This window comes from Hyperoodon ampullatus (genome assembly GCF_949752795.1).
Source record: "Hyperoodon ampullatus genome assembly, chromosome: 10".
Taxonomy (NCBI): Eukaryota; Metazoa; Chordata; class Mammalia; order Artiodactyla; family Ziphiidae; genus Hyperoodon; species Hyperoodon ampullatus.
In genome coordinates this window covers 66,503,633-66,528,605 of record NC_136923.1, presented here as the reverse complement: position 1 = coordinate 66,528,605, position 24,973 = coordinate 66,503,633, and the positions used below count along the sequence as shown (strand labels likewise).

Sequence of the window (24,973 nt, the reverse complement as noted above, 5' to 3'; positions counted from 1 at the left end):
TTGGGAGTATCGTGTAAGATCAGAAGAGTGGGAAGCTGAGAGTCAGTTTTTTCATCTGTGAAATGGGAATAAATCGTGCCTAATTCCTATAGTTGCTATGAAACCTGAGTGAAGAAAGATAGATAAAGTGCCTCCCGGTTCATCTTGAGCACTTAGGAATTGTTAGCCATTGTTACTAAGGCCGGAATCACTGAAGGAATCACAATGGTCAACAGATAGTTGTAAGTATTGTAAGAAAACCCTTTCCAGAAGGCTTTAGGCTACAGAGGAGTGACTAGTGCTGAATTGGGAAGTTGGAAACAGTGGGGAAAAAAGTAAATCTGGGTATTGAAGGGTGAGTAGAAGTTTGCTGTCATTACATTAATGCAAATTGTGCAGGCATAAAAAAAGTCAGATCCTGATCATAACAGCCTAACACAGCTGCACAAAGATAGACTTCGGTGTGGACTGTGATCCAAAAATATAGGAACTGGGAAAGAAAGGACTTAATGCATAAATGGAGCTGTGTGGGTTTACTCTGAAAGGGCTTTATATGGAAGAAGGTAGGACCTAAGTTTATAGAATCTTTAAATTTGTAAACATAGAAGTAACCTAAGACATGGTCTGTCTAGCCACTTCAGGGAGATAAGGGACCTGAAACCAGAAGGGTGTTCATACCTGTCTACTGTGATATTTCTGGTAAAATAATGTACAGAGGTAGAAAGAATACAAATTTCTTTTGACAGATCCACAAAAGGAGTTAAATGAGTGGAATGGAGAAATTTGAATAAAAATATGTTTCTAAAACTGACTCCCCACACCAGCATTCAAAACAAAACACAACAAAGCAGGTGGAATGAGAGGCTGTGATACAATTATAGGAGCAAAATCTGTACCAACTTCAGCAGCATCTGTTGCTCATTGTCACCCTTAGCTGCAGCTGATCATGCATCCCGGAGGTAGCACGTGTGTATTGTGGGAAGAAGTTGAATTTATCAGAAACATGGATTTTTTTGGCAGATTTTGAATACCAAAGCCAAATATTTTTGAAGGCAGTTTTATTAGTTTTCTTCCATTATAAAGATATTTCACACTCACTATAGCAAATGTGGGAAAAACACCCCCTCTTTCGAGCCCACTAGATTATAAATTACCAGAGTTCTAATGTCTCTCATAGTTTATCCTCCATGGTACCTACATGGTGCTCTTCACATAGTAGGCCCACAATTGTTGTGTGGATAAATACCATTCAACCTCCAAATAATTTCTTCTAAAACATAAGGAGGAAATTCTTTTCTTTAATCATTATGTTTTTTAGTTTTTATAACATTGTGATTTATTTAAATACAATTTTATAATCTGTTTTTTCCTGTATAATAAGCATTTTTTATAATCTGAACTCTGCATACACATTTTAATGTTTATGTACCCATTGAGTGGGTGAAAAATTTACTTAAATGTTCCACTCTTGTTGTAAATGACATTGTTAAATCACAAAAGAAGATAATATTTGGCAACCGTAATAATCATTGGCTTATCTTTCTCCAGTCTCATGAAGTACACATTTTTTGGAATATGGCAACCAACCATCTTAAAGAATTACCACCCTCCGTTTACCACCCTCTTCCCCTAGTGCTCATTAATAAGAAGCAAATGTGAGATTAGTGAAAAGAGTGGTAGTATTTTACAGGTTTTACAAATCTCTTTAATGTCTGAATTAATTGAAGATAGCTGGGTTTTCATTACTGCATTCAGAATCTTTCAATATAAGTATCTAAAGAAAATTGAGTCTCACACAGAGTATGTAGTGAGTTATTTTGCAGAATGTTCCTTAACTTGTGTCTAATGGTGGTTTCTCATGATTAGATTGAGGTCATGCATTTTTGGCAATAATATCACAGAAGTGATGTGCCCTTGTCATTGCATCAAAGGGTACATGATGGGGACTTCCCAGGTGGCGCAGTGGTTAAGAATCCGCCTGCCAATGTAGGGGACATGCATTCGATCCCTGGTCTGGGAAGATCCCACATGCTGCAGAGCAACTAAGCCAGTGCGCCACAACTGCTGAGCCCACAGGCCACAACTACTGAAGCCCACATGCCTAGAGCCCGTGCTCTGCAACAAGAGAGGCCACTGCAAGGAAAAGCCCGTTCACCGCAACGAAGAGTAGCCCCCACTCGCCGCAACTAGAGAAAGTCCGTGTGCAGCAATGAAGACCCAGCACAGCCAAAAATAAATAAATCAATAAAAATAAATCAATAAAAAACAAAACCACCATAAAAAAAAAAGGGTACATGATGTCAGTGTGTCTCATTACTGGTGATATTAACCTTGATTGCTTGGTTAAGGTGAGGTCTTTCTGGTTTCTGCACTGTAACATGTTTTTTCTTGTGATGAGAACTTTTAAGATTTACTCTCTTAGAAACTTTCACATATATAATACAATATTGTTAACTATAGTCACCATCCTGTACATTACATCCCTAGAACTTATTGATATTTCTCTTAAAACTGAAAGTTTGGGGAGTTCCCTGGTGGCCTAGTGGTTAGCCACCTAGTTCCCTGGTAGCTTTCACTGCTGTGGTCTGGGTTCAATCCCTGGTTGGTGAACCGAGAACCCACAAGCCATGCAGTGTGGCCAAAAAAAACCCCAAAGTCTGAAAGTTTGTACCTATTGACCATGGGCACACCACCCCACCCCCACCTTTGTCAGCCACCAATCTGTTCTCTGTTTTTACGAGTTCAGTTTTTTTAGATTTCACCTATAAGCGAGATCATACAGTATTTGTCTCTCTCTGTCTGACTTATTTCAGGAAGCATAATTCCCTGAGGTTCCATCAGTGTTACAAAGAGCAGGGTTTCCTTTTAATGGCTGAATAATATTCCGTTGTGTGTGTGTGGGGGGGAGGTATCACATTTTCTTTTCTCGTTTATCCATTCATGGACTCTTAGTTTGTTTCTTTGTCTTGGCCATTGTAAATAATGCTGCATTGAACATGGGTGTGCAGATATCTTTCAAGATAGTGATTTTGTTTGCTTGGGATATATACCCAGAAGTGAGATTGTTGGATCATATGGTAGTTCTATTTTTAATTTTTTGAGGAACCTCCATACTGTTTTCCATAGTGGCTAAACCAATTTACATTCCCACCAGCAGTGCACAAAGTTCCCTTTTCTCCACATCCAGTACTTGTTATCTCTTGTCTTTTTAATGACAGCCATTCTTACAGGTCTGAACTGATATCTCATTGTGGTTTTGACTTGCATTTCCCTGATTATTAGTGATTAGTGATGTTTTCTTGATGATTAGCACCTTTTCACATACCTGTTGGCCATTTGGATGTCATCTTGAAAAAAATGTTTATTTAGTTCCTCTTCTTGTTTTTAACATCAGATCTTTTATTGCTATTGAGTTTTATGACTTCTTTATATATTTTGGATATTACCCCTTATCAGATATATGATTTTTTAAACTTATTTATTTATTTATTTGGCTGCACTGGGTCTTAGTTGTTGCACGTGGGACCTAGTTCCCTGACCAGGGATTGAAACTGGGCACCCTGCATTGGGAGCGTGGAGTCTTAACCATTGGACCCCCAGGGAAGTCCCCAGATATATGATTTACAAGTATTTTCTCCCATTGAATAGATCACCTTTTCATTTTGTTGATGATTTCTTTTGCTGTGCAGAAGCTTTTTAGTTTGAATCCCATTTGTTTATTTTTGCATTTGTTGCCTTTACTTTTGGTATCGAATCTAAAAAATCATCACTAAGATCAATGCCAAGGAGCTACCCCCTATGTTTTCTTCTAGGAGTTTTATGGTTTCAGATCTTATGTTCAAATCTTTAATCCATTTTGAGTTGATTTTTATGTAGGGGGTAAGATGGTAGCCCAGTTTTATTCCTTTGCATGTGGCTGTCCAGTTTTCTCAACACCGTTTATTGAAGAGACTATCCTTACCCCATTGTATATTCTTGGCTCCTTTGTCATTAATTGGCCATAAATGCAGGGGTTTATTTCTGTACTTTGTATTCTTTCCTGTTGATCTGTGTCTGTTTTGATGCCAGTACCATATTCTTTTGATTACTATAGCTTTGTAATATAGTTTGAAATTGGAAGCATGATGCCTCCAGCTTTGTTCTTCTTTCTCAAGATTGCTTTGGCTATTTGGAGTCTTTTGTGGTTTCATACACATTTTAGGATTGTTGTTTTCTATTGCTGTGAAAAGTGCCATTGGAATTTTAATAGGCATTGCATTGAATCTGTAGATTGCTTTGGGTTATATGGACATTTTAACAATATTCTTCTAATCCTTGAGCATGGAATAACTGTCCATTTATTTGGGTCTTCTTCAGTTTCTTTTTTTTTTTTTGGCTTCGTTGGTTCTTCGTTGCTGCACTCAGGCTTTCTCTAGTTGTGGTGAGTGGGGGCTAGTTTTTGTTGCGGTGTGCAGGCTTCTCATTGCAGTGGCTTCTCTTGTTGCAGAGCACGGGTTCTAGGCGTGTGGGCTTCAGTAGTTGTGGCACACAGACTCAGTAGTTGTGGCTCATGGGCTTTAGAGCACAGGCTCAGTAGTTGTGCATGGGCTTAGTTGCTCCATGGCATGTGGGATCTTCCTGGACTAGGGCTCAAACCCATATTCCCTGCATCGGCAGGTGGATTCTTAACCACCGTGCCACCGGAGAAGCCCTTCTTTAGTTTCTTATAGTTTTCATCTCCTTAGTTAAATTATTCCTAGGTATTTTATTCTTTTTGATGCAATCATAAATGGGATTTTTTTCTTAATTTCTCCTTCTGATAGTTCATTGTTAGTGTATAGAAATGCAACTGATTTTTATATATTGATTTTGGACCCTACAACTTTACTCAATTTGTTTAACTTTGGTGGATAGAGTGTTCTGTAAGGTCATGTCATCTGCAAATAGTGACAGTTTTTCTTCTTCCTTTCCGACTTGGATGCTTTTTATTTCTTTTTCTTGCCTAATTGCTCTGGCTAGGATTTCCAGTACTATGTTGAAAATAAGTGGTGAGAGTAGGCATCCTTGTCTTGTTTCTGATCTTAAAAGAAAAGCTTTCAGTTTTTTGGCCTTCAGTATGATGTTATCTGTGAGTTTGTCATATATGGCCTTTATTATGTTGAGGTATGTTTCCTCTATACCCACTTCGTTGAGCGTTTTTTTTTTTTTTTTTTTTTTTTTTGCAGTACGCGGGCCTCTCACTGTTGTGGCCTCTCACGTTGCGGAGCACAGGCTCCGGACGCACAGGTTCAGCGGCCATGGCTCACGGGCCCAACTGCTCCGCGGCATGTGGGATCTTCCCACCCGGGGCACAAACCCGTGTCCCCTGCATCGGCAAAAAAACAAAAAAAACAAAAAACTCTGCCTTCCAGTGTAGGGGGTGCAGGTTCGATCCCTGGTCAGGGAGCTAAGATCCCACATGCCTTGGGGCTGAAAAACATAAAACAGTAGCAATATTGTAACAAATTCAATAAAGACTTTTAAAATGGTCCACATCAAAAAATCTAAAATAAATAAATAGCAGTAATTGCTGTTTAAAAAAAAAACAAACTTTGAATGGGTTTTCCCCGGTTGCACAGTGGTTAAGAATCCACCTGCCAACGCAGGGGACACGGGTTCGAGCCCTGGTCTGGGAAGATCCCACATTCTGCGGAGCAACTAAGCCCGTGCGCCACAACTACTGAGCCTGAGCTCTAGAGCCCACAAGCCACAACTACTGAAGCCTGTGCGCCTAGAGCCCGTGCTCACAACAAGAGAAGCCACAACAGTGAGAAGCCCTTGCACCACAGTGAAGAGTAACCCCCACTCGCCGCAGCTAGAGAAACCCTGTGCACAGCAACAAAGACCCAACACAGCAATAAATAAATAAATAAATAAATACATACATACGTACATACATACATACATACCAAAACAAAAAAAGCTTTGAAATGATTAGTCTCAGAATGGTACCTCAATAATAATATTAGAAAATGTCATTTATAAGACACAATAAGGTAAATAATTAACATCATCAAGCCATCATATTTTTGTTTCTTATTTCAGTTTCATCCAGTTTTCTTGGCATAGACTCCTCTTTCATGAATCAGACAACTCCCTGCTATGGTCAGTTTCATCTTTTTCATCATCTTTAGACGTGGATGGTACAGCTGTGGTTTGAGAAATCGTGTCTTCTAACCTTCCTTTTTTAAGGAAACAATTCATTTTTAAATCTAAAAAGTTATTATAGACACATTTTCTTTTATTTGGGAATAAAATGTTGTTACAGGCATAAAATGTTAAAATAGTAGTTTTAGATAAAATTTTTAAATTTAGAAAAGTTTAAAAAATTTAAAAACATTATTGCAAAATAAAACAACAAAATGTACTGCTTGTGTTTTTGTGTAGGCATAAGCAAAGCTTCAGAATTGAAGTTATCGATATGTATGTTAGACAATATTCAGTTTATAGGAATAGCATGTGTAATTGATGGTAGCTGGTAAGAGTGCAGAACTGAGATGAAACTGAGTTAATCTCTGAAAAACATATTTGTACCCTAAACCTGTTATCTTAGAAAATTCCAGGTAACACAAGACTATACAAGCACACATTCCATTAGTTGTCAGAGTGATGGCATCATTGCAAGCACACATTCCATTAGTTGTCAGAGTGATGGCATCATTGCAAGCACACATTCCATTAGTTGTCAGAGTGATGGCATCATTGCTATCATGTAGCCTCTGGAAAACTCCACTGTATACACCTGAGAGAATAAGAGTGGAAAAGGCAGGTAACATTTTAGTATTAATATGAAAATAGTACTGGCCCCTCAGAGGCCTGTGGCCCTTCAGGAGTCTTTGAGAACTGCTGCACTAAGTGACTGTAACTGCAGCCAGATGTGAAACTCTGATGGGAGGAAGCGCATTGTTATTAGTCAAGTGCTTTTTTGCCCGGTACTGTGTTAGGAGCTTTATAAGATATAATCTCATTTAATCAAAGTCTTTGTAAGGACTTTGGCAGTGAAATATGAGGATGTGGATCTGGAGTGAGATGGGGAGTCATTAGAGGGTTTTGAGCAGAAGAAGGATATGATCTGAGTTTAAAAGGGGTTTCCCTTCTTTCTGTGTTGAGAATAGCCTATGTTGGCAAAGGGGCAATGATGGGAGCAGGGAGACCAGTTAGGGAGCTGCTACTTTAATCAAAGTAAGAGCTAAGGATTGCTTAGATCAGGATGCTGGCAGAGGAGGTGGTATGAGGTCACAATTGGATTATACTTGAAGGTGAGATTTTGTTAATTGGTTGAGTGTGAAATGTGAGTTGGGTCAAGGATGGCCCTAAGGTTTTTGACCAGAGTAACTGGAAGGGTGGAGCTGCCATTTCCTGAGATGGAGAAGACTACTGAAGGAGCAGGTTTGGGATGGGGAGAAGATCAGCTATACATAGAAATTGGTGTTCAGGGGAGAAGTATGGGTTAGAGATATAAATTTGGAAGTTGTCAGCCTATCAGTGGTATTTTAAGTCACAAGCCTGGACAAGATCACAAATAGAGTGTAGGTATAGAAGAGAAGACAACTTGAGGACCAAGTCCCTCAGCGCTGCATGATTTAGAGGCAAGGAGTTAAGGAAAGAGTAGCACGCAAGGGAGCAACAAAACCAGAAGAGTATGTGTCCTGGAAACCAAGGAAAGATTGATTCAATGCAGAGTGAATGTCACCATGACAAGGCTACTGATGCATCAAGTGGGATGAAGATTGAGAGTTGACCATTGGAGGTCATTAATTGGTGACCTTGATAAGGGAATGAAATTCTGTTTGCGGTGGGTTCAGGAGAGAGTGGTAAAGGAGAATATACATCGGTTATTATAGACAATTTTATTGAATAATTTTGCTATAAAGAGGAGCAGTAGATAGACAGGGGATGTAGAGTCGAGTGGGTTTTGTTTTTTCTTCAGGGAGAAATTAAAGCATGTTTTATGATGATGGAAATGATTTGATCTGGGAGAAAGGTAAAATGTTATGATGCAGAAGGGGGGGGAGAATTGTTGGAGCAATGTCCTTAAGTAGGGCAGAGAGAAGATCTAATGCACAGATGGAGGGGTTGATTTTCACCTGGAGCACAGATAGTGCCTCTGTAGTACCAGAAGGAGAGGCAGGGTATGTGGGCATGGATGCAGGTAGGTAGGTGAATGTAGAGATGGAACATGTGGGTGTTCTATATTCTCAGCAAAACAAAAACCAAGAGATTGAGGGTGGGGCAATTAAGGGTAATACACAACGTCAAATACAGCTGTGAAAATGGCAAAGAAGCTGCAAAAGGACAGTCTGGGGTAATGTAATATAGCAACAAATTAGTCTACTTGTGAGTTTCACATCTGGTTATCTCAAGTGAATTCTAGGATTAACCATTACAGAGCTTCCCATTTTGGTTCAAGATTCTCACTAAATGAGGTATACTTAAATTTCTTTTTTTTTTAAATTTATTTAATTTATTTTATTTTTGGCTGTGTTGGGTCTTCATTGTGGTGCGCAGGCTTCTCATTGCAGTGGCTTCTCTTGTTGTGGAGCACAGGCTCTAGGCGCACAGGCTTCAGTAGTTGTGGCTCGTGGGCTCAGTAGTTGTGGCTCGTGGGCTCTAGATGCAGGCTCAGTAGTTGTGGCTCTCAGGCTCTAGAGTGCAGGCTCAGTAGTTGTGGTGCACGGGGCTTAGTTGCTCCACAGCATGTGGGATCTTCCCGGACCAGGGCTTCAACCCAGGTCCCCTGCATTGGCAGGCGGATTCTTATCCACTGTGCCACCTGGGAAGCCCTTAAATTTCTTTAAGTTTATTTAAATTTATAACATCTTATCCTCCATGTCAAGGAATATTTTTAAGTGTACTGCCTGATGAGGGTGTGATGTTTTATATGTGCTCCAATGATTAGCTTTCACAGTCAGGTTTTACCCTAGAATTATCCTTGTTTTAATGGTCATAACTTACAGTTTTTTTATAGGTAATGTATAAAAATATTAGAAGAATTTATTAACAGGAAATCAAAAGGGTAAAAACAGTTGATTACATCAGGTCTGTTTTATATGCTAATAACACTAATGAAAACAGCAACCATCAGTTGTATAAAATGTGTTTATTAACTTTTTAAAAAATATTTAAATATTTATTTATTTATTTGGCTGCGCTGGGTCTTAGTTGCGGCATGCGGGATCTTCATTGCTGTGTGCGAGATCTTCGTTGGTGGCACGCGGGATCTTTAGTTGCAGGATGCGGGGTCTAGTTCCCTGACCAGGGATCGAACCCGGGCTCCCAGTGCGCAGAGTCTTAATCACTGGACCACCAGGGAAGTCCCTAAATGTGTTTATGAACTTTGATATAAAACGCAGATCTGTAAAACCAGTGGCCAAATGATTTCTCTTTTTTTTTGGCCATGCCCCGCAGCTTGCAGGATCTCAGTACCTGACCAGGGATCGAACCCGGGCCACGGCAGTGAAAGCGCCAAATACTAACCACTAGACCACCGGGAACTCCCCCAAATGATTCCTAATGAAGGAAGAAATGCAAACAGATTCATAACTCACATTTTTGTCAAGTCATCCATTCCTAGAACTGTTTAAGGACTTCGCCTAATCAATGATATTTTTATGCATTTGAAAGTATATTGCTTAATATTTACTCTTTTGAATGAAATCCAAATTTATGTTCATTATTAAAGTATATAATCAAAGTCAAAGCCTTTAAACAGTTAACTTTAGGAGAAGCAGCAAAATAAAACAAACAAAAACCAGTGCTGCCTCTTCCATGCTTTTGCAGTTCTTTCTTTGCTCTTGATCCTTAGCATGTCATATATCATCATGGTTTTTTTGTGTTTACAAATGATGTGGTAGACTGGTGTTATTTCATATGTAAGTTTGAAAAGACAATACATAGGTGATTACCCCTTTTCTCTTATTTGGAGAGAATTTTACTGTCTGGCTGAGACCAGGATTTATGGATCTCGTCTTGGTTGGTGTCACCTCTTAAAGGTAGTACAGTGACCATGCTAGGAAAGAGCTGGCTATCCCTGCTGAAGTGATCAGTTTGATCAGCTTACTGTTGCAGTTGTTTCCCTGCCTGCCCAAGCTGTTACATTGTTGTAGGTTGAGTTCTAGGGTCCTTATTAACCTGTTTCTTTTGCATTCTGGATTGATGATCTAGGAGCTTCTTGATAAAGATAATTGTCTTGGTTGTGCTCAGGAAGATCACAGCCCTTTCTGCAGAATGGGCACTGTATTTTGGACTGAATAATTCTGAAGCTGGCTGGGGTTAAAGCTCAGACTTTACAGAAAGAGAAAAACAAATATTGTATATTAACACATATATGTAGAATCTGAAAAAATTGGTATAGACGATCTTATTTACAAAGCAGAAATAGAGACACAGATGTAGAGAACAAACATATGGGTACCAAGGGTGTAAGGGGAGGGTGGGATGAATTGGGAGATTGGGATTGACACATATACACTATTGATACTAGGTATAAAATAGACAACTAATGAGAACTACTGTATAGCACAGGGAAGTCTACTCAGTGCTCTGTAGTGACCTAAATGAGAGGGAAATCCAAAAAAGAGGGGATATAGGGACTTCCCTAGTGGTGCATTGGTTAAGAATCCACCTGCCAATGCAGGGGTCATGGGTTTGAGCCCTGGTCCAGGAAGATCCCACATGCCGTGGAGCAACTAAGCCCATGCGCCACAACTACTGACCCTGTGCGCTAGAGCCCGTGAGCCACAACTACTGAAGCCCGCGTGCCTAGAGCCCGTTCTCTGCAACAAGAGAAGCCACCGCAATGAGAAGCCCGCGCACCGCAACAAAGAGTAGCCCCTGCTCACCACAACTAGAGAAAGCCCGCATGCAGCAACAAAGACCCAATGCAGCCAAAAATAAATAAAATAAAATAATTTTAAAAAAACAAGAGGGAAAAAAATAAAATAAAAATAAAAAAACAAGAGGGGATATATGTATACGTATAGCTGATTCACTTTGCTGTACAGTATAAACTAACACAATATTGTAAAACAACTATACTCCAATTAAAAAAAAAAAGCTCAGACTTTACCAGAAGAATCATGTGTACAGGCATAGCTTTCCCCTGGTTCCCTGGGAGTTCAGAACTGGAAGCTGTCATCTAATTCCACCCATAGGCATTATGCTGACAGACAAAGAAATAGAAGACTGATTAAAAAAAAAAAGTCTATACACATTTTAAGATATTGGCAGGCAAATTGTATTTATACAATGAATTTGACACCAAGTTCTCTACCAAAGAAAAGTTAGCTCTGTGGAGTGATAGACATGAACAGCCTTCTCAAGGGCTCTGATACTTGAGGCTGGTGTAGACACACTGAATGGCTTACTTAAACATTTGGTCAGTGCCACCATGCATACAATTAATTGGCAGTACAGGATACCTAAGTCTTCTAGTAACTGCCAGAGGAAGAGCCACAGAAGAGGGATTACTTAATAAGTGGTCTGGTATATGTAAGCAGGTTACTCAACATCCAGTAAACACCAGAATGGGACTAATGATAGCAGGGGGAGTTAGTTAAATACAAGGGCAAACATCTAACACCAGTGACAATCAGCAAATAAACACTGTTATAGGCTATTAAGTCTTTCCTTAAAGATGGGCTCCATCTGTCTAAAATTGAAATGCAGCCTTTCCTGCAGGTAGAGAATGATCTAGTTTTCAGAAGTTCTCCCCTCTAGCCCTGGTTTTATAATTAGCAAATGATAAGGCAGTCTTAAGAACTCTCCTTTCCAGATAAAAAGATAATTTCTGTTAAACCTTTTTTATTTACTGAACTTGGCAAAAAAGTTTTTAAAAATCCATGAAGGTCTTTCAGTACCCTTATTCAGCTTTTGAGTAGATAGTCTTATTCTTATAATTTTAGTAATTATTTATTTAGCCGTGCCGTGCAGCATGCAGGATCTTAGTTCCCCGACCAGGGATTGAACCCATGCCCCCTGTAGTGGAAGCGTGGAGTCTTAACCACTGGACCGCCAGGCATGTCCTAGTAATTACTTAATTTATGAAGAATGGTTGCCCCAAAGAAATTCCTTAAGAGGAATTCTAAAATTTGCTTACTTTCCTGCTCTGGTGTTAGAGGCCAATTTTGTGTTCAAAAATATGATTTAAAAGTATAATGGGACCTCTTTTTTTTTTTGTAAAGAACCTTCTTAATTCAGACTTATCTACCAGTAATAATGCCAGTTAGCAGTTTGAACAACATATTGTGGAGCTTTCTTGATTCACAGATACATATTTACATAGCATTAGAATGTTCCCTGGCAGCAGGGGAGGGCGGGGTGGGGGGCGGGGGTCCTCCCTGTTTAGCCTTAACTGACAAGAGTGATTTGTAGTTAACACGGATTATTTTCATATGAACAAGTACTTGAGGGTGTTCACATTTTTTTTTGACTCTACTGTTGATTTACTTCACAGGTCATAGATAGAATAAAAGTTAAATTTTTACTTGGCTCCTCAATTATAAATTTGGATTAATGATGTCTGAATTAATTCATGAAGCCTGTGCCAGATGCTTCATGTGCTTTTTTGTCTAGAAGATATTTTGATAAATTTAGTCTCCTTGCTGGCCATTTATTTCTTAGGGTCTTAATGGCCCTGTAGTTCTAAGAAATATTGAATTAATGTTCAGGATGTCACTCTCTAGTTACATGAATTGTTAAACTGAATGTTAACATGATAAAATAAAATCATTTAAATCAGATTTAGTTTCTAGCTTCTGTTTTATGCCTGTCTCCTAGAAGTTTTGATAAAATGAAAAGATAAGCTCTTTTAATGTCAGTTTACCACATGATACAAAGTAAATGGCCCTGTGATGATGCCTGGAATATATTGCAGAAGGAGTGTTAGTGGTAATCACAAGGGAAGCAGAATGGAACGAAGTCCTGGGGCCTGTGCTGAAGCATCCCTAATGGATATCTGCTTGCCAGCCATCTGGAGCAGGAACTGAAAGGAAGTTCCTGGGGTCTGTCAGGGAATTTATCCCCAAGTGTCATCTAGTCCTTTGATGTTGATTTGGGTGAGGGAGGAGGAGAAGCAACTATGAAGAAGAGTGAGACAAGACCAGGGTGTGGATTTGTGTGGTTATTTTTGGTTGGTAATCATGATACTTCCATCACAGGAATGTTGAGTACTCCAATATCTCAAAGGAAAGACTCTCCAAAGGGAATAAATAAGAATGATTTCTCTGTAGCAACTTGAGGGAAACTGAGACCAAAATAACAAATAATTTTTTATAAATTTAGAATATGTTTTGTTATGAAAATTTGAAAGCGATTCCCTTGGTAGTCTTAGATAGTAATCATTCAACAACCACTTTTAAAGTGCTGGCTCTCTTCCAGGTCCTGTGCTAAATGCTTAGTATTCACTGATAAGCAAAAATATGGACTCCGCTCTTATGAAGTTTACAGTTAACCACATTCAGAAATATTTGCTCACAAAGTGAGGTGACATTGTCTAGGAAAAAGGAACATCAGTTAATGAGCACCATTTGACAAAAGACCTTGATATGGACATAGTGGGCAGGGGTGTCTCAGGGAGGCTGCTCTGATCTCTGAGTAGGAGTTAATGAAGGCATTCCAGATAGAGGGAACAGCATGTGCAAACACTCTGTAGTAAGAAGGAGCGTAGAGCAGTTGAAGAATGAAATTAGGCCAGTGCTGCAGAGGTGCACAGTACAAGCATGAAGTGAGGTAGGTGGGGCCAGACCACGGAATCCTTGTCAGCCATGGTCTTTCTTTGTTTTTTTGGTTGTTCGTTATTTTTAAACTTTTTATTGTGGAAAATTTCAGACATACACAGAAGAGAGACACTCAGCGTACTTATCGTCTAGCTTTCATCAGTACTTGGTCAATCTTGTTTCATCTGTATTTTCACCCATCTGATTATAGTTGTGATTTTAAAAGTAATGGAAGGCATTTGAAGGGTTTTAATAAGAGCAGGGGTAGGTGGGAAACTTGACTTGATATTTGTTTTGAAAGATAATTTGGACTGCAGAGAGTGAGTAGACTGGAGCGGGGAGAGTACGTATATTGGGAGACGAGTTAGGCAGTCACTATAGTAGTTCTGTCCAGGTAAATGCCTTGAATCAGGTTAGTGGCAGAGGAGCTGAGAGAAGTGGACAGATTTCAGAGATGTAGAGAGGAAGATCCCAGACTTGGTAACAGGTCGGATATGAGAGGTGAAGGAGAGGGAGAAGTTGGCTCTGGTGACTCCTAGGTTTCTGACTTGAATCTAGGATGGCTGAAGGATCCTGAACTTGAAGGATGGTTGGTGGTATCACAGTGTGAAGACCAAGCACAGGAAGAAGGAAGGCAGCCAGTTTCACTGTCTTACCAACTCCTTAAACTTCAAATTCTGTGCCTTCCTCCAGGTTACGTGACAGCATGGTTTCTCACACTGAGGCCAAAGAACTAAGCTGAATTGGAACTGTGCTCTCTTAACCCTCTTCAGAGCAAAGGATATGGTCATGTTTGGGTTCAAAGAACATCCTGAAGATGTCTTGTAGAATGGGGCCAGGAAGGCAGCAAAGCAAAGTCTGTCCTAATGGACAGGTGCAAGTAGTCAGAAACATTTTCTTTGGACTTTGAGTAACACTTGCCATGTTCTTTGAGGAGTCACCAATTCTTTAAAATAAACCAGAAAAAAATGTAACACTTTCTAAATATTGTTTCAGGGTCTTATTCAACCATTTCCTTTCTTTTTAATCTTTCAGGTAATAGACTTATAATAAACTGCCTCTAGGAAATCTTGGCTTTGTCTCCAAGATTATGAGTATTACATGTCTTAGCAGAGGCACTTGTGTTAGTCCTTTTAGGGAGAATTCAGGATTAGTCTCCTGTCTCTGGAGTCTCTACCAGCTAGCTGCTTGTGCTGCTTACGGTTCCTGAGAAGACCCTCTTGGCCCCTGCCCAGCTCATGGCTAGCTGTAATCGTCTGTAGAAATTTTTTAAAATTCTCTTCACCATCCTGGGGTGGCATGTGATAAACGAATGATTTTAAGTAAAAGATGAATCACCTCAGATCAATTTATTGGTTTTTCTCAGAGAGGTCTTCCCTGGCTCTCTTTAACATAGCTCTCCAAGTCACACACTGTCACATCATGCTCTTCCATCTTCTTCCTAGCACCTATCACTGTCTAATATTACCATATTTCCCCTTTACATGACTCCCTCCCTTAACACTGAGTCCACGAGAGCAGCACTCTCCTCTGTCTTGCTTACCAGTGTAGCCCAGTGCCTAGACAAGACAAATACACATTCCCAAGAGATAGTTTTTGAATGAATCAGTGAATGTCAATATATATTTCTACCTTTCTCATTCACATAGTTTAAAATAATCACATAAGAGAAGTGATTTATCAACAGGTAAATTGTTTGGTACTTAATGCATATTAAAACGCACAGTGAGATGTAGCTATGCATTATGGTTTACAAAATAGACAAAAGTTGCTAACATGATGTTTGGAATTTTTACCATTAAACTACTAGTTTATTTCATTATTTTAGAATAATTTTATTTCTAACTGATGAAAAGCGAGAGATTTCAGGATGCTTTTTGCAAGTACAGTATCTTTCAGTATATAACATTGACGGTGTGAGTAACCTTTAATTCCCACTAGTAAAAAGTCAAGATGGAGATATTACTCATCATTATATTTTTTCTTTTGCTATTAGCTTTTGAAGTATGGGGACATATTCATGTCACATATAAATTTTGATCCGTTGAATGCAACTTACAGATCTCGTAGAAATAATTTTGAAAGAAATTTGCATAAATATATTTATGTTCCTTGTAAACTTACATTTTTATACTAGTGTTCCTTCTCTATCCTGTATTCAACTATAATAGATTCAATGATCTATTATAGGTTGTGACATGATAATCATTTGTGTTGATAGGATCTCAAAGGATGGGTAGGATTTACATATTGATTTTTTTGTTTAGATTTAGACGCTGTCATCAATTTTGAAATTGTTGTTAGTAAAAATGCATATTTAAAAATATAAGTTTTTTAAAAAAGCTTCTGGGGCTTCCCTGGTGGCGCAGTGGTTGAGAGTCCGCCTGCCGATGCAGGGGAAACGGGTTCGTGCCCTGGTCTGGGAAGATCCCACATGCCGCGGAGTGGCTGGGCCCGTGAGCCATGGCCGCTGGGCCTGTGCGTCCGGAGCCTGTGCTCCATCCGCAACGGGAGAGGCCACAACAGTGAGAGGCCCACATACCGCAAAAAAAAAAAAAAAAAAAAAAAAAAAGCTTCTGCAGAAGGGAAACAACAGGTTAAACTCTTGTTGGAAATATTGAAAATGATGCAGGAGTCTTTTCAGTGCTAGAGAACAAAAGGCTTGAGCTTCCATGTGAGAGCAAAACCTTAGTTCATTTAAATTTAGTTATATTTGCAGTGACTGACAATAAGGACAACTTAAGAGCTATTACAATTTCCTATGCCAGTCTTGTTTTCTGACTTTTTACAATCATCTAAACATGTTTCTTGATGTCCAACAGAGGTAGATAAAAACAGTCTTTGTAATATAGTAATTTGACAGCAGTAGAAAATACCAGCAGAGAAATTTGTGACCTGAAACAAAGTGTGGTCAAGTTTAGTCTTACTTGAGAACTTAACTCAATCTGGTTAGTTAGCAAAATGGATTCCTTGTGTAGCTTCCCAAGGATGAAGCTAAGAACAGATATTGGGAGACAACCAGGAGTCTCTGCAACATTTCTCTTCTTCCTGCTTTCCCTAGGCTGCCACACCATCACCCCCACCCACAAATCAAGCATGGAGTGTAGAGGAAGTTCCTTTTGACTGGAGGCAGGGGTGCAGGGTGAGTAAAGGTGAATGGTGGGAGTGACATTTGTAACTGTCAAGATGGGTTACCAGGTTCCATCCAGCGCAGTGGCAGAATCAGTGCTGGGCTTTGACTACATGATTTTTTCCTTTGTGAGGATGCCTGTGGAGTAGGAATCATTTTTCTGGCATTTCAAGAGACTGATAGCTAGACTAATTTTGAACTGGACATGTGAAAGTTATAAATGTGCAATTACTAAAAATATGTGCTGATCAGAACTCTCACCTAGTCGTGTTTAATACATCTATTTTGGGCCCACTTCCCACTGCCAAGACTCCCTAATCTCCCACAACTGCTGAGTTTGCTACCTACCCTTAAATGACAAGCCTGCTTCCCTCCCTCCTTTTAATGGGCTAGGATAAAAATTCAGTTATTTATCAATGCTGCGGGTGAATGAGGAGTTGTCTGCCCTTTGTGTTTTTATTTCCCTTTGCTTCTTTGTCACTTTTGCTAATATATTTTGCATAGCTACCTTCCTCTAGTGGAAGTGACTAAATGCCAGTACTTGTTAACTTGCAAAGGGACCCAAGTAACCCCTTATCCTTCTTGAGGTGAGTGTGTGGATCTGGAGGACTCCCAGGCTCTGCTGGCTTGGAACCGAAGGAACCTTGGCACTCCTGCTAGTGTATAATACAGCCTCACAGATCATAAACCAGTTATAAACATCTGTTGGCTTTTGGTTACCCAGAAAAGTGGAGAGGAAGATGATATTGCTAGCTTTGAGTGTTGTGATTGTTACTGTATATGCTGAGCATGTTTTGCAAATTTAAACCACTTGCTGTAGAACTGAAGCTGCAACAAGTGTTATTTGCCCTTTATTCAGCTGCAGACTCCCAGGACTCTCACGAGTGTTAGCTAATGGATAGTGCTACAGCCGTCAAGTGGAGTCGGGTGTGGAGGAAAGAACATGTTTTTTTGTTTGTTTTTTTAATTTTTAATTTTTTTTATTGGAGTAAAATTGCTTTACAATGTTGTGTTAGTTTCTGCTGTACAATGAAGTGAATCAGCTATACGTATACCTATATCCCCTCCCTCTTGGACCTCCACCCCCCGCCGCCCTCTGGGTCATCACATAGCACTGAGCTGAGCTCCCTGTGCTATACAGCAGGTTCCCACTAGCTATCTGTTTTACACATGGCAGTGTATTTATGTCAAACCTAATCTCACAATTCATCCCACCCTCCCCTTCCCCCGCTGTGTCCACACGTCTGTTCTCTACGTCTGCGTTTCTCTTCCTGTCCTACAAATAGGTTCATCTGTACCATTTTTCTAGATTCCACATATATGAGTTAATATACGATATTTGTTTTTCTCTTTCTGACTTACTTCACTCTGTATGACAGACTCTAGGTCCATCCACATCTCTACAAATGACCCAATTTCTTTCCTTTTTATGGCTGAGTAATATTCCATTGTATATATGTACCACATCTTCTTTATCCATTCATCTATCATTGGACATTTAAGTTGTTCCCATGTCCTGACTATTGTAAATAGTGCTGCAGAGAACACTGGGGTACATGTGTCCTTTTGAATTATGGTTTTCTCAGGGTATGTGCCCAGTAGTGGCATATACTATGGTCATATGGTAGTTCTATTTTTAGTTTATTAAGGAACCTCCATACTGTTCTCCATAGTGGCTGTATCAATTTACATTCCCACCAGCAGTGCAGGAGGGTTCCCTTTTCTCCACACCCTCTCCAGCATTTATTGTTAGTAGATTTTTTGATGATGGCCATTCTGACCTGTGTGAGGTGATACCTCATTGTAGTTTTGATTTGCATTTCTCTAATAATTAGTGATGTTGAGCATCTTTTCATGTGTGTCTTGGCCATCTGTATATCTTCTTTGGTGAAATGTCTATTTAGTTCTTCCGCCCATTTTTTAATTGAGTTGTTTGTTTTTTTTGATGTTGAGCTGCATGAGCTGTTTGTATATTTTGGAGATTAATCCTTTGTCAATTGCTTCATTTGCAAATATTTTCTCCCATTCTGAGGGTTGTCTTTTCATCCTGTTTATGGTTTTCTTTGCTGTGCAAAAGCTTTTAAGTTTCATTAGGTCCCATTTGTTTATTTTTGTTTTTATTTTCATTACTCTAGGAGGTGGGTCAAAAAAGATCTTGCTGTAGTTTGTGTCAAAGAGTGTTTTTCCTATGTTTTCCTCTAAGAGTTTTATAGTATCTGGTCTTACATTTAGGTCTTTAATCCATCTGGAGTTTATTTTTGTGTATGGTGTTAGGTAGTGTTCTGATTTCATTCTTTTACATGTAGCTGTCCAGTTTTCCCAGCACCACTTATTGAAGAGGCTTCCTTTTCTCCATTGTATATTCTTGCCTCCTTTGTCAAAGATAAAGTGACCATATGTTCGTGGGTTTATCTCTGGGCTTTCTATCCTGTTACATTGATCTGTATTTCTGTTTTTGTGCCAGTACCATACTGTCTTGATTACTGTAGTCATGTCTGTACTTCAGGTCTGAGTTACCCTCTTGAAACCACAGTTTCTTCAAGTGTAAAATAGAAATATGTCCACTAACATCATCTCATTCCTAGGGTCATTGTGAGAATTAAGTTAGATTATATTTACATGCATAGCACTTAGGACATTCTAAATTGCTATAAAAATATTAGTTACAACTGTTACTAATAATCCTATGAGTTCAGATTGAGCCTTTACTGGTCCTTTAAAGGAATCCAGCAATAACTTTTTAAAATATATTCAATACCTTTAAAAAATATTTTAATACTTTTTTTTTTTTTTTGGCCACACCGCACAGCATGCAGGATCTTGGTTTCCCGACCAGGGATCACACCCATGCCCCCTGCAGTGGAAGCACAGAGTCTTAACCACTGGACCACCAGGGAAGTCCCTAATACTTTTTTTTTAATAGACTTTATTTTCTAGAGTAGTTTTAGGTTCACAGCAAAACTGAGTGGAAAGTACAGAGTACTCATATATGTCCTCTGCCCCCACGCACTTACAACCTTCCCCACTATCAACATCACCCACCAGAGTGATGCGTGTGTTACGATCAGTGATTCCACATTGATATATCATTATCACCCAAAGTTCATAGTTTACATTAGGATTCACTTTTGGTGTTGTATGTACATTCTGTGGATTTTGACAAATGTGTAATGACATGTGTCCGTCATTAGAGTATCATACAGAATAGTTTCACTGCCCTAAAAATCCGCCATGCTCTGCCTATTCATCTCTCCCTTCCCACAGTCCCTGGCAGCCACTGATTTTTTTTTACCGTCTCCAGTTTTGCCTTTTCCAAAATGTCATAGTTGGAATCATACAGTATGTAGCTTTTTCAGATTGGCTTCTCTCCTTTAGTCGTATGCATTTAAGGTTCCTCCATGTCTTTTCATGGCTTAATGGCTCATTTCTTTTTAGCACTGAATAATATTCCATTGTCTGAATATTTATCCATTAACCTGCTGAAGGACACCTGGTTGCTTCCAAGTTTTGGTAATCATGAATAAAGCTGCTGTAAATGTTTGTGTACAGGTTTTTGTGTGGACGCAAGTTTTCAACCCCTTTGGGTAAACAGAAAGGAACATGATTGCTGAATCCTATGGTAAGAGTATGTTTAGTTTTGTAAGAAACCACCAAACCGTCTTCCAAAGTGGCTGTACAATTTACATTCCTACCAGCAGTGAATGAGAATTCCTGTTGCTCTGCATTCTTACCAGCCTTTGGTGTTTTCATGTTCTGGATTTTGGCCACTCTAATAGGTGTGTAATGGTATCGCCTTTTTTTTTTTTTTTTTTTTTTAATTTGCAATTCCCTAATGCCAAATGAGGTTGAGCATCTTTTCATATTCTTATTTGCCATCTGTATATCTTCTTTGGTGAGGTGACTGTTCAGGTCTTTTACCTATTTTTTAATTAGGTTGGTAATTTTCTTATTGTGAGTTTTAAGAGTTCTTTGTATATTTTGGATAAGTTCTTTATTGGATATGTCTTTTGCAAGCGTTATCTCCCAGTCTGTGCCTTGTCTTCTCGTTCTCTTGATATCCGGTACATTTTTACTTTCTGGGAGAAAGAGTCTAGTTAGTTGAGGTTTTTCTTGGGGTTAAAGGGGGACTAAGAGTTTACTATTTCCCATTCTTACTGGTCAGGCATTCTACCTTCCTTCAGAAGTTAAGTAATTATTAGGACATTCTTTTTTTTTTTTTTTTTTTTTTTTTTTTTTTGCGGTATGCGGGCCTCTCACTGTTGTGGCCTCTCCCGTTGTGGAGCACAGGCTCCAGACTCACAGGCTCAGCGGCCATGGCTCACGGGCCCAGCCGCTCCGCGGCACATGGGATCTTCCCGGACCGGGGCATGAACCCGTGTCCCCTGCATCGGCAGGCGGACTCTCAACCACTGCACCACCAGGGAAGCCCTAGGACATTCTTAAAACTAATTTTACCACCTCACACCCACTTCCAAAAAATGGAAAATAAGAAGTCTTAGGATGTGGAGAAATTGGATACCTGTATGTTGTTGATGGGAATGTAAAACGGTCCAGTCGCTGTGGAAACAGTTTGGTGGTTCTTGAAAGTTAAACAAAATTATGTTTGATCCTGCAATTCCACTCCTGGATATATATGGAAAACAATTGAAAACAGGTATTCAAATATTTGTATACAATGTTCAACACTATTCATGATAGCCAAAGGTAGAAACAACCAAATGTCCATCAATAAATGAATAGATAAAACAATTGTAATATATGCATAAAATGGACTGTTATTAGCCATAAAAAGGAATGAAGTACTGATACATGCTACATTGTGGATGAACCTCAGAAACATGCTGAGTAAATGAAGCCAGACCTTTTGATCACATGTTGATCACATGATTCCACTTATATGAAATACGCAAAATAGGCAAATCCATAGGTGCAGAAAACAGATTGATGGTTACCAGGGGCTGGAGGTCTGGGGTCTGGAATGAGGAGTAACTAATTGTTTAATGGTTATGAGGTTTTATTTTGGGGTGACAAGAGTGTTTTGGAGCTAGAGGTGGTGTTTTCACAGCATTGTAAATGTACTAAATTCCACTTAATTGTTCACTTTAAAATGGTTAATTTTGTTATGTGTACTTCACCTCAAATTTTTTTAAAAGCTATTTTTTAAAAGCTATTTTTTAAGACTATAGTAACTTTTTAAAAGTATTCTCTTAAAAATTTTCCTTTTATTTTTTTTTTTATTTTTTTATTTTTTTTATTTTTATTTTTTATTAGTTTCTGCTTTATAACAAAGTGAATCAGTCATACATACACATCTGTTCCCACATCCCTTCCCTATTGCGTCTCCCTCCCTCCCACCCTCCCTATCCCACCCCTCCAGGCGGTCACAAAGCACCGAGCTGATCTCCCTGTGCTCTGCGGCTGCTTCCCACTATCTATCTACCTTACGTTTGGTAGTGTATATATGTCCATGCCTCTCTTTCGCTTTGTCACAGCTTACCCTTCACCCTCCCCATATCCTCAAGTCCGTTCTCAAGTAGGTCTGTGTCTTTATTCCAGTTTTACAAAAATATGGAACGCTTCACGAATTTGCGTGTCATCCTTGCGCAGGGGCCATGCTAATCTTCTCTGTATCGTTCCAAAAAATTTTCCTTTTAGAGTGGTCTGTTTTAAATAGCAACTTATAATTCATTATAATTTCATGGGTAAAAAGGCTTTGTTTCTGCATACTTCATTGGGTGGGTGTTGTGAGGCCATTTCATTCTCCAAATGCTTTGAAGTATAATTGAGAGACGAATTTAGCATCAAATTGTTAAAGTTTTAGAGGCACTGCAAAAATATGTTCAGAAATGATGCTTTTCCAGAGTAGGGTAGAGTAATTATTGACTTGGCCTTTTGATTGTTGAAAAAAAGAATGTTAAGGTTAATTTATAATTTTGATACTCTTTACTTTAAGAAAAAGATTTGAGAGAGCTTGCATTAAAAATATATGAAACAGGGACTTCCCTGGCAGTCAGTGGTTAAGACTCCGCGCTTTCACTGCAGAGGGCGTGGGTTTGATCCCTGGTTGGGGCACTAAGATCCTACATGCCATGTGGTGTGGCCAAAAAATAAAAAAAAATAATAAATAAAAAAATATATGAAACAGATCAGCTAAAAATTAAGAAAGATCTGTGGAAGAGATGTTCCAAGAATGGACAGTTGCCCGCTAAATCTAGCTCTCCCACGGATTAGCTAAAAAGAAAGAGGAAAGGATGATAGGAGTAATGGCTTTTTAATGGCTGATAAAAGAAGACATAAGTTAATATAGAAATAGACTTTTCCTGACATTACATTTTAAGATGCATTTATAGAGCAAAGTATCATATGTAGGGAATTTGAACATATAATGGTAATGCCTTTAAATGTGGTTTGTACCACAATGAGGTATCACCTCACACCAGTCAGAAGGGCCATTATCAAAAAATCTACAAACAATAAATTCTGGAGAGGGTGTGGAGGAAAGGGAACCCTCCTGCACTGTTGGTGGGAATGTAAATTGATACAGCCACTATGGAGAACAGTATGGAGGTTCCTTAAAAAACTAAAAATAAAATTACCATATGACCCAGCAATCCCACTACTGGGCGTATACCCAGAGAAAACCATAATTCAAAAAGAATCATGTACCACAATGTTCATTGCAGCACTATTTACAATAGCCAGACACGGAAGCAACCCAAATGTCTATCAACAGATGAATGGATAAAGAAGATGCGGTACCTATATACAATGGAATATTACTCGGCCATAAAATGGAATGAAATTGAGTTATTTGTAGTGAGGTGGTTGGACCCAGAGTCTGTCATACAGAGTGAAGTAAGTCAGGAAGAGAAAAACAAATACCATATGCTAACGCATATATATGGAATTATAAAAAGCGGTACTGATGAACCTAGTAGCAGGGCAGGAATAAACACGCAGATGTAGAGAATGGACTTGAGGGCACGGGGGTGGGGGGCGTGGGGGAGAGGAAGCTGGGACGAAGTGAGAGAGAACACTGACATATATACACTACCAAATGTAAAATGGATGGCTAGTGGGAAGCTGCTGCATAGCACAGGGAGATCAGCTTGGTGTTTTGTGACAACCTAGAGGGATGGGATAGGGAGGGTGGGAGGGAGGGGATATGGGGATATATGTATACATATAGCTGATTCACTTTGTTATACAGCAGAAACTAACACAACATTGTAAAGCATTTATACTCCAATAAAGATGTGGGGAAAAAATGTGGTTTTTAGAAGATTCAGAATTGTTCTTCATTTGGTCATTTATAATGTTTAATGAGCTCTTCAGTTAAATTTACTTTTGAATAGGCAGTACATTTACATGGTTCAAAATTTAAAAGGCACAAGTGGGATACAGTGAAAATTCTCCCTTTCATGCTTACTCCCCCAGTTACCCAGTTTCTTTCCGCATAAGACAACCTGTGTTATCAGTTTCTTGTGACTCTTACAGTAGTTGTTTAATTATATAAGATTTATTTAGGGCTTCCCTGGTGGCGCAGTGGTTGAGAGTCCGCCTGCTGATGCAGGGGACACGGGTTTGTGCCCCGGTCAGGAAAGATCCCACATGCCGCGGAGCGGCTGGGCCGGTGAGCCATGGCCGCTGAGCCTGCGCGTCCGGAGCCTGTGCTCCGCAACAGTAGAGGCCACAACAGTGAGAGGCCCAAGTACCGCAAAAAAAAAAGATTTATTTATACTCATTTTCTATGGATTTGGAGTAATTAAAACATCTTGGGTCTATAATAAACCCCCTCTTCCTACATTTACTTCTGTTTATTCTGAGTCTTAGAGCATTGGATTGTCTTCAAGTAAAGAACTCTTAGCCAAGAATTCTCAATCTTAATGCAGTTGCTACCTAGTTTTCTTCTGTGATTTCTAGTGATACTCCCCCATCTTCCTTTTTATGTTGTTGTTTTTATTTTATTTACTTAGGTTTTTTTTTTTTTTACTTTTTTTTTTTACTTAGTTTTTTATAGATCTTTATTGGAATATAATTGCTTCACAATACTGTGTTATTTTCTGTTGTACAACAAAGTGAATCGGCCATATGCATACATATATCCCCATATCCCCTCCCTACTGTGATA

At 39.2% G+C, this 24,973-nt stretch overlaps 1 protein-coding gene across 2 annotated transcripts in view; it reads left to right on the top strand.

Annotated features, from left to right (window-relative positions):
* LOC307059742 (diphosphoinositol polyphosphate phosphohydrolase 1) overlaps positions 1-24,973 on the top strand; it is a gene marked incomplete at its 5' end in the record, with an annotated part of 94,647 nt that overhangs the window by 18,909 nt on the left and 50,765 nt on the right. Inside the window, one exon of one of the 2 annotated variants that reach the window (XM_079713933.1) lies at positions 16,774-16,854. The exons of the other annotated variant lie outside the window; for it this stretch is intronic. Coding sequence (XP_079570059.1) covers positions 16,774-16,854 — 81 coding nt within the window. The remainder of the gene's footprint in view (positions 1-16,773; positions 16,855-24,973) is intronic. 2 annotated transcript variants of the gene reach the window in all.